Here is a 9,927-nt window from a genome sequence, read left to right on the forward strand (position 1 = left end):
GGGAGGATGGTTTGCTGTTCAGCTCTCAGGTCCTGAGCTCACAGTGGTCTATAGGAGAAGAGCACTTTGGGGAGGGACAGGGGTGGGATATGTCAAGCCGGAAAGAACAATGTCCCAACAAGTGCTCTTGTTGTTTTAACAAATCCACAAAGACGTATGCTTGGGTTATTTTTCATAATATGTAAAATGTGTGTTTGGAGAGTGGTTTTGGACAGTGATCCCAGAAGAAGACTGAACGCAGGACCCGGAAACCCTTGAGCTGTGTGGCATTGATCCTACATTCAGCAACCAGTTTTGATATCCATAGGATTTATACAAATGACGTCATATCCGGACGTGGTGAAGTACAAGGAGGATGCCAACGTGAAAGTGGCATAGACACATATTTCATGGTGCGTATTGATTGGTTGATCTTGCTTCTCAAGCTCTTAGAAGAGGGGTGTTCTTTAAGGCACTTTGGTCACAGTGGATTAAACTGGAAAACATTTGCGTATCTTCCAATGATAAGAATTGCTCAAGTAGCAAAAGCGATTTATTTGTAAAATGTAACATTGTACTTTCGTGTTGAACATGTTTTTGCTGCCATCTACCGGAAATATTAAGAATCTCCGACAACAACCTAGAATTAAACGTTGCATGAAGCCTATACAGCAAACATCTGAAGTAACAACGTGTAACTGAAGTAATGTTTGTGACAACAACCACATTTCGATACTCATTATAAAGGAGTTCACTTTTTAAGCCTAGTGTATAACGTTCTCTTTCTTTAATGGGGCACTACATCGCAGAGGTGATGTCGCGTGTGGGTTTCACATGTAAACAGTCTTCTCATCGCACTGTTGAAGGTACATGCCGCTACAACAGAACAGTAGCCAGAGTTTCAGGAGGTACATCAAAGGTACTGAAGCTTAAGTATTAAACAAGTAGGGGTCCAGTATGTTAACTCATTCCCAGAATTTTCTTTTACCAACTATACTAGCAACTACCAATATATATGTGTGTGTGTGTGTGTGTGAGAGAGAGAGAGACTGGTTTGAGATGAAAAGATGTTTGATTCTAAGCATGGAACGGTTTTATTATATTTCTTTTTTTAATTTTATTTCATTTCCGTTTAGTTTATTTTAGATTTAGTTATTTCGGTCTCGATTCATTCATGATTCAAAGAGGAAAGCTATAATTACATTATTGTTTTGGTCTTGCAAGTTTTATATTGGTCCCATTTTTCTCTACATCTTTTATAAGTCCAGTTTAAGACCTTTCTTTCCCTATGTGAGTCGATCTTAAAATAAATCTCCTTAGAAATGTCTCCTTACAAAAAAACTGAAAAGCTAATAACCACAGGATCGTATTTATAATTATTTATGTTTAAATACCATCCTAAATATAAATGTATATGTGTAATATAGATGGAGCAATTATTTTGAATTCAGATTTCATACTTCACACAATAAAAAAAATGCAGCTTTAAATAGAAATTAGACGAGTCGAGTTTGACTGATTTCATGTGGAGACTTGCCAGTTCTCAAATAAATCTCGTAGTGTCTCTTAGAAAGAATTTATGTGATTATAATTATCACGTGCACGCGTTTCAAAGAAGATTCGTTGTTAAAAAAAACCTTTTGCAGATGTCTAAATTCTTCGTGGAAAGATGACAGTCGAGATCTTAACGGACCGTTACTCCGTTCAAAGACTGCTATTTTCTTAAGTGTTCTCCGTGTGCCACCTCTCTCTCGGTATTCATTATATACCACAATAGTCTAAATGAGCCAAGTGATATTAGGGTCTTTTACACTTGGATAGTTTACACTTTTCTGAGGTAAACCAGGCTTCTACGGGAACGCAGCGCGTGCGCAATGTGGAGACGCGATTACACATGTGTGCTTTACGCACGTAGACACACGACCACACACACCGCATGCATTTACACAGGCACACACACACACCGGAGTGAAAAGTCAGACACTCTCTCAAGCATACGGCAAAAATGCCGCGTGAGAGGGGTCCTCGGTGTTTGTTGAGCGGAGGGCAGTGGAGACTCAGACTGACCACTGCACATGCTCATTTGCACGCTTTATTTATCCCGATTTTCCTCGCGTGTTTAAGATTATCACTGTCACATCCTCAGTGTTTGGACTTCCAGCCCCCTTTTAAGCCCCCTTTTCACCTCGAGTTCTGCAACCATTACGAGAAGTTCGGCTGCTGTGACCAAAAGACGGATAACCTGATTGCGGAGAGGTACTGGGACCTGATGGACCTGCTCGGTGATGAAGGATATGAAAAGTGTGGTGATTTCGTGAAGGATATCTTCTGTCAGGTATTCGCACATCACTGCAGCATAGGGTCAGCTTTCTTTTTTTAGTCAGAGGTACTCTTTGTGTGTTTAATGCCCTGGTGTTTGTAAAACACTAATATTTCAGGAGATATTTCTGAGAGAATTAGGTGTAAGATCTACCTTCATTAAAAAAAAATTAAGTGAAGTATATAATGTAAAAAATGACTTTGCAAAATTGGAATTATATTTTTAAAGATATAGAAAAAGTGGGGCTTATAGCAACCATGCAGTGCATAGGAGGAAGCCTGAATGTTAGGAAGCAATAAAGCTTTAATCTGTAAGAGAAAGGTGAAGAAAATGAGCTCCACTCTTTAATTTGATCTGAATTATTGATCTCTCTGTCCTTTCCACTGTGAGAAGGCAACTCAATGCTAAGAGTGTTATACTGGATGTGTAACTGTGAAAAAGCCATTACTGAGAAAATGAAGGCGATACAAATAAAATAGCAAAATTAAACAAATAATCTGATGGTGTTCCTGTAAAATCACTGGCCATCCTTAAATGGAATGTGTTAGGGGGTTGGCCCACGAGAAGCAAAAAAATGCATCCATCTAGGAAGACTTAAATATGGAAGGGTGGACAAATATTATCTAATAGAATAAAGGGCAGTTTTGACTGGAAATTATTAAAATGAAGAGTGATCTCTGTATGAATAAAAAAAATGAATGCACTCTAATCACTTCCTGCCATTCACCATTATTTGCTGCATTTGAAGTGTCAGTAGCACATGCATCAAAATGATCTGTACAATAAATCTCCATCAGCCAAGGCAGGTGATCACGCACTGTTATTCACGTATCTCATTATTTGCTTTATTGCTATAAATGTGTTACAGGAGTGTTCCCCTTACGCAGCACATCTGTATGATGCTGAAGACCCGTACACTCCAGTGCGTGACCTCCCAGGACTTTGCTTTAGCTACTGCTCCAACTTCCATACGAGTTGCCACTCTGTTGTCAAATATCTGACAGAGAGTAAAACCTTGCGGGAATCTTGTGACAAAGACCGTTCCCGCTTCTGTAATCTGATCAACCTGCCTGACCAGGACTACTGCTACCCCGACGTGCTCCACAACAACAACCTGTACAGTAACTTGGGTAACGTGGTAGAGGACCCTAAAGGCTGCCTGCAGCTGTGTCTGAAGGAGGTAGCAAATGGGCTGAGAAATCCAGTGCTGATGGTCCACAGTGGTGACCGCACACACCGCATGTTTGTGGCCGAGCAGCTCGGCTTTGTTTGGGTTTTCCTGAGGGATGGCAGTAGACTGGAGCAGCCTTTCTTGGACATGAGTGGTGACGTGTTGACCACACCTTGGCTGGGTGACGAAAGGGGCTTCCTGGGTCTGGCTTTCCACCCACAGTATGGAAAGAATGGGCGCTTCTTCATCTACTACTCCATTCTCATCAGCAGTAAGCTGGAGAAGATTCGCATCAGCGAGATGAAGGTTTCAGCCCATGACATGAATGTGGCAGACCCCTACTCAGAGAGGTAAATGGGATTAAAGAGTAAGGGGTCATTTATCTGCTTCAGAATTGGTCTCTTTACAGGATCAATTTTCAATAACACGTCAGTCGCTACATTATTTCAGAGTGCTCCTTGAAATTGAAGAGCCAGCTGCAAACCATAACGGCGGACAGCTTTTGTTTGGACTGGATGGATATCTTTACATCTTCACTGGAGATGGTGGAAAAGCAGGGGATCCATTTGGAGAGTTTGGAAATTCCCAAAACAAGTGAGCTCCTAAAAAAGGTTCCAGCAGAACATAAGCTCATCAGCATATATATGTATATTGTCGTAAGAACAGGATAGCTCATGATATGTGACAGATTTATTATGAAAGCACTTTTTCCCTTAAATTCGTAGCCTTTAAATATTGTATGTTCATATTACGTATACACATATCAGTCATAATATTACTGCCACATCTTTGTTTCTACATTCTTAGCCCACTGACTGTATCCCTGCAATTTGAAGTTCTACAATTACAGACTGTAGTCCATCTGTTGCTCTGCCCCCTGTTTTTCCATGGTCAGGGCCATAATAGAGCAGGTGCTATTTGGTTAGTGGATATTTTTGTTTGGTGAACAACTCTCAGTCCAGCAGAGACCCTAAGTGGTTTAACAATACATCAACATAGTGCTGTCTGATCCAGTCTAACCACCAGAACACACACTAGCACACCACCATCTCTGTCAGTATCACAGCAGCGATCCACTACCCAGATCATACCGGCTCTTTGGTGGTCCTCTGATGGTCCTAGTCACTGAAGCACAGGTTAAAAGGAGGCTAACAAAGTTTATGGAGCAACAAGTGGGCTACCATCTGTAATTGTAGAATTACAAGGTGCAAATCTATGGTCTGTGGAGATAATAAAATGGACGATGATGGGGGAAATAAGATGGTAGTAATGTTAGGGCTGATGGTGTATGTGTTTTCTGATCACAGATCAGCCTTACTGGGCAAAGTCCTTCGCATTGATGTAGATGGGAACAGTAATAATGGAAAGCCCTACAAGATTCCGGCAGATAACCCCTTCGCCCGCGAGCCGAATGCCAGGCCTGAGGTCTATGCTTATGGCGTTCGGAACATGTGGCGCTGCTCAGTGGACCGAGGTGATCCAGTGACACAGTATGGCAGAGGGAGGATTTTCTGTGGTGATGTCGGACAGAACCGATATGAAGAAATCGACATTATTGTGAAAGGAGGAAACTATGGCTGGAGGGCAAAGGAGGGCTTTGAATGCTTTGATGTTAGGTTATGTCAGAACTCTTCATTAGGTGAGCAAAGCTACAGGGTCTAATGGTACAGTCCCTTCTTTAAAAAGTCCAAAGTAATTTGTCTGAGATGTAAATATATGCAGTTGTTAATGCAGTCATTAAATGTGCTTTGGGCACAGGACATGAGCAATATGTATTTCACAGCTTCTTTAATGTGCATGCAGTTATTTAATACCCTTTATTCAACATATTTAAAAAAATATTAGATAAATTAATTGGCAAAGAATCTTTACATCAATGAAAGTTTATTTAAACCTTTAAAAGGTTCTTCATATACACACATCTCACTAACAAACAAGGTTCTTGGCAGAACCAAAAGTGGTTCTCCTATGGCATCACTCAAAGTAAACTCTGTAGGCTCTTTATTTCTAAGAGTGTAGTTCACCAGCACTGAAATCACACAATACTCGAACACCAAAAAAAGTACATCAAGTTTCCATCTTTAAAAGACAATCTCCACGTTGCACTAAAGATATTAAAAAGTTTTTTACCCTGAAGGAATGTGCAGGCTGACCTCTGTGAGGAGTTCTCTCATACACAAACATCTTTACATATATCTTTACAGATGACATCCTGCCCATTTATGCCTACGGCCACCATATTGGAAAGTCAGTGACTGGAGGCTACGTTTACAGAGGATGCGAGTCGCCCAACCTCAGTGGCCTTTATATCTTTGGGGATTTTATGAGTGGGTAAGAAACAGAGACATTATGGGTGTTTGTCTTATAGGAAGACTTACTCTATGTTCATTGACTTTCATTTTAAGGTGCAGAAAATATACGTGCTCAAATCCCAATGGAAATTTTGGGTTGATATTACAGTTGATCCAAAAAAAAGTGCTTTTGTTCTTCTTTGTCCAGACGCCTAATGGCTCTAGAGGAGGACAGGGGAAGCGGGAGCTGGAAAGAGAGAAATGTGTGTATGGGTGATACTAAGACATGCTCCTTTCCTGGTTTAATTAATCACCACCACAAGTTTATCATCTCCTTTGCAGAAGATGAAGCAGGTGGGTGCCTGCCAGAGTACTCCAAATCCCCTGGAAGTACTGGACATTAAAGCTGTAATGCTGCAGATGGCATTAATTCACAACTGGTTTATGCTTATTTTCTTTGTATTATCTTTTATGAAGGAGAGCTTTATTTTCTGGCTACTTCATACCCAAGCGCAGAGTCTCCCTTTGGAAATGTCTACAAATTTATGGACCCATCAAGGTACGTACATAAGCTGAATATTTCACCTAGATCATTTCTGTAGATGAAAAAGCAAAATGTTATTATGTACATAAAGAAATTGGCATAATAAACATTTCCTTTCCAATCAGAGCACAGATAAAATATGCAGATTATCTGATTAGAAACCTGTGTGTTCAGTATCTACCATTAAAATAGATTAACTGTTTTTAAATGTTGTATTAAAATGTTGACTACAGACCTTTAGGAATGTAGAGTGAATTCCTGGTCTTATTCACACATTTTTGTTGGTATAAGCTGAATCAGCATGAGAGTATTAATATTCTCTCAGCTCGTATTGGCTTTGCGGTATGACATCACATTGGCAGAGAAAGCATTTACTACAGAAGAAGTGTTTTCACATTCTTTCCCCAGGATTCTTGAGTTTTCAGCTTGGGCTGGCCTATTGCCAATCGTCTGGAAAGCCAACTCTAGAGTGCGCACATCAGCAGACAGCTCTGCTTACTATTTAAATATCTTAACTTCATATATATACCGTCCATCATAGGATCATTTACAGAATAGTTATTATATTATATAAGTGACAAGTTACTGTGCTATGGAATCACTTCAGATAATAATATATGTATAGGTTCTCAATGAATCATTGATTGATTGAAAAAGTAAAACTTGGATATGAATATTGCTTGCTAATTTACCAAAAAAAAGTTGTCCCCATGAAAATGTAAAGTGATCAAATAAAAGAGTCATCTTGTTGATTTGCTCTTATCAGCCCACTGACATTTCTGCACAGACTCATCTGCACATCTGAAATCAATCACAGTAATCACTGTACCATACCTCAGCTGTAACTCACTCTCCATCTCTCTTCACACACTTTCACAGACCGTTGGAAAAATCAGGAACTGGATGCCATTAAGGACACCAGAAATGTATTGTTAGTTTTATAGAGTTTGATGCAGTATCAAATGAACTTCGCTGTACTTGCTTTTCCAAAAACCTCAGTTTGACTAATACCTTCACTTTACGCTGGAGTAAAAGATTTCTAAAATTCTATAATAATATATTGCTTCATGGATATTAGGGGAATTTAAATATTGTGTGGACAAAATGAAGCTTAAACAAACTGCCATCTGTTTACAGGAGAGCAGCTCCAGGGAAATGCAAAGTCAAGTCACTTCCCGTGAAAGTGAAAGGGAAGAAGTTGCCCTTCGTACCTCGAGAATGTAAGTCAGTGCACCTTTGCTATTCTTCACTGAGAAGTTTCCTTTGTGTTATTTTGAATGAGAGAGTAGAGTTTTGGTTATGGATGCCAAATCAGAATTGACCATCTTAAAGAGTCATAAAGTTTACAATCAAAACACTCATCACCAATCTGTTGGTGTTTCTTTTTTTATTTTGTTCAATCTGTAATTTTATTTTATTTATAGTAAAAAATACATAATTTATACTTTTCATTGTCCATTTTTTTATTAATTTGGTTCATGTTATTTAAATAGGCCTAGAAAGATACTAGCTATAAAGATATTTGTCACTGCCATTAAAAATATATATATTTTCAAATTAATTCTCTCTGTGCATCTCTGGGCATAAAGCATTAACCATTGTTTTCATAAAAGCCATTATCTTTGTAAAGTTCAATTATTTATCTTTTGTGTAAAATGGTACTGCCTTTACTAAGATGCCTGTAAAAGTATTGGATGAACACAGTATAATGTTCAGGTTTAAAGAAGGGCCTGAGGCTGAGGCCCGTTTTAGTGCTTACATAGGTGGGAAAGATTGTGGGACACTGAGGAGGAGCATGTGTCAAATTTGTATTTTAGAAAAAAAATGTTGTTTTTGTTTTTAGTGACCGTCCTGGACACCAATGAAATACCTACAAGACCGCCACTTAAAACCATCAAACGTCCCACTAAACCACCACCCACCAGTAAACCCACGGTGGCTACCACAGCTGTGCCAACACAGAAGACTTTAAACAAAACCTTTTCAATAAAAGGACCACAAACCAAGGAAAAGAAGATATCTTTGTATAAAATTAAGCCCAAAGGCAAAAATGTCAGTGTAAAGGGATCAAAGACAGCCACTCCTCATCAGCAGACAACATCAGAAACCCAGAAGGACAATTTTGAAAAAATCAAAGAACAAAAAACTAAACCAACGAAACAAGAACAAAAAATAAAACCAACAAAAAAGAACAAATCAGCCGTCTGGCCACACAAAACTAAGAAGACAGATAAAGGAACAAAGAAATCTGTGACTTTGAAACCCAAGGTAAAAGCCCCCAAAAAGGTAACAGCCCCAAAAAAGGTAACAGCTATGTCCCAGAAAGTGAAAAAGACTGAGAAAGGAAAAAAGAAATGTATGACTTTTAAACTTAATCAAATGTGTCAGAACAAGAATCAGACCAGGAACAAAAAGCTGAAGGAGAGCTCTCTCCTAAAAAGCTGAAGATATCTTGAATGTTGCTGGTGACTCAACGTGACTAGATATTGAATGGAATTTACCTGTAACACGGCTAATCAAACACTGAAGTTGCCATGTTGTGTTGAACATGTTGTGTAAGAAGCGGAAACAGCAACTCTTTGCCACATAATTGCCGTCTGCATGCCATATGAGTCCTTCAAATGTTGATCTTAATTTGGTATGTGGTAACGTAATTAGTATAGAGCAACAAGTTTTATGTCATATCGAACAAAGCTAAAACGGAGTGACTATATATATATAGACAAGCAAGAATGCCTATGAATGTTTTTTTGAGAAACATGATTCTTTGAAACTAAAATATGCAGTGCAGTAAAATGTACAAATTTTACAACCAACTTATGCAGCACAGAATGAGCCATTTTTGAGTTTCAAGTTTTGTAAAACCACAGTGGAATTGGTGTGTCTTTAAATAAAAGCAAATGAAATGAGAATCAAAAAGCAACATGCCGAACACATGATAAGGTGCTACTTTATGTTTTAGAGACTCTATTTAAACATTATTTCAGGTCCTTTTTGAAAAAAAACATTTCAAAGTTTCAACTTAAATTGTATCTGACTCATTGTTTCTTTCTCTTTTTGCGTAAAAAAGAAAAGAAAAAGGGTCAAACTTTCAATTAATCAAGTATTTCAGTTAGTCCAAGTAATTTATGCTGTTGTATTTAAATCATGTTTTCCACTGATGCTTTCTAATAATAAATAAAAAAAAGACTTGTTGATGTATTCTGTTGAGTTCTAAAATCTCAGACACACCGTCTCCAATTTCAGTGTTGTAAAAAATGTGAAAGGAAAGTATTTTTGGGTGAAAATACAGGATTAAGGAAAATGTTATTAAATTTGAATACACATTACCATATCTTCAAAGTCAGGATAGATTGTTAGGAAACATTCATTCAGTACATCTGGAGTGTTTAAGTGGTTTAAAATTTGTGAAGTACGTAATTCTCTGTTTATACCCTATGGACATTCAGACTGTAGCTGAAAACGTGATCAGAGACATTTCATTTGGTCTAATTTACATTCAAGACAGACATTAACTAATGTTTCTAATAAACATTTTAACAGAAAGAAGCCTCAACAAACAAACACATATATTTTCAGTAGATATTTAGAAAAACTTCAAAGAAAATATTCCAAAGTTTAG

The 9,927-nt window shown here is 38.2% G+C and overlaps 1 protein-coding gene across 2 annotated transcripts; it reads left to right on the plus strand.

The window, feature by feature from the left end:
- The first annotated feature begins 265 nt into the window (after positions 1 to 265).
- hhipl2 (HHIP-like 2) lies at positions 266 to 9,457 on the plus strand. Of its 2 annotated transcripts, XM_066670030.1 has the most exons (10): positions 266 to 392; positions 2,126 to 2,314; positions 3,168 to 3,820; positions 3,921 to 4,064; positions 4,778 to 5,109; positions 5,675 to 5,801; positions 5,970 to 6,115; positions 6,239 to 6,320; positions 7,443 to 7,525; positions 8,149 to 9,457. In XM_066670030.1, the coding sequence occupies exons 1-10, from the start codon at positions 390 to 392 to the stop codon at positions 8,748 to 8,750; spliced, it is 2,361 nt and encodes a 786-aa protein (XP_066526127.1). In that variant the 5' UTR covers positions 266 to 389; the 3' UTR covers positions 8,751 to 9,457. The 2 variants fall into 2 exon arrangements, with proteins under 2 accessions (XP_066526127.1, XP_066526126.1); XM_066670029.1 differs by lacking the exon at positions 266 to 392 and having other exon boundaries at positions 1,911 to 2,314.
- The last annotated feature ends 470 nt before the right edge of the window (positions 9,458 to 9,927 follow it).

Source organism: Hoplias malabaricus, chromosome 1 (genome assembly GCF_029633855.1).
Source record: "Hoplias malabaricus isolate fHopMal1 chromosome 1, fHopMal1.hap1, whole genome shotgun sequence".
NCBI lineage: Eukaryota > Metazoa > Chordata > Actinopteri > Characiformes > Erythrinidae > Hoplias > Hoplias malabaricus.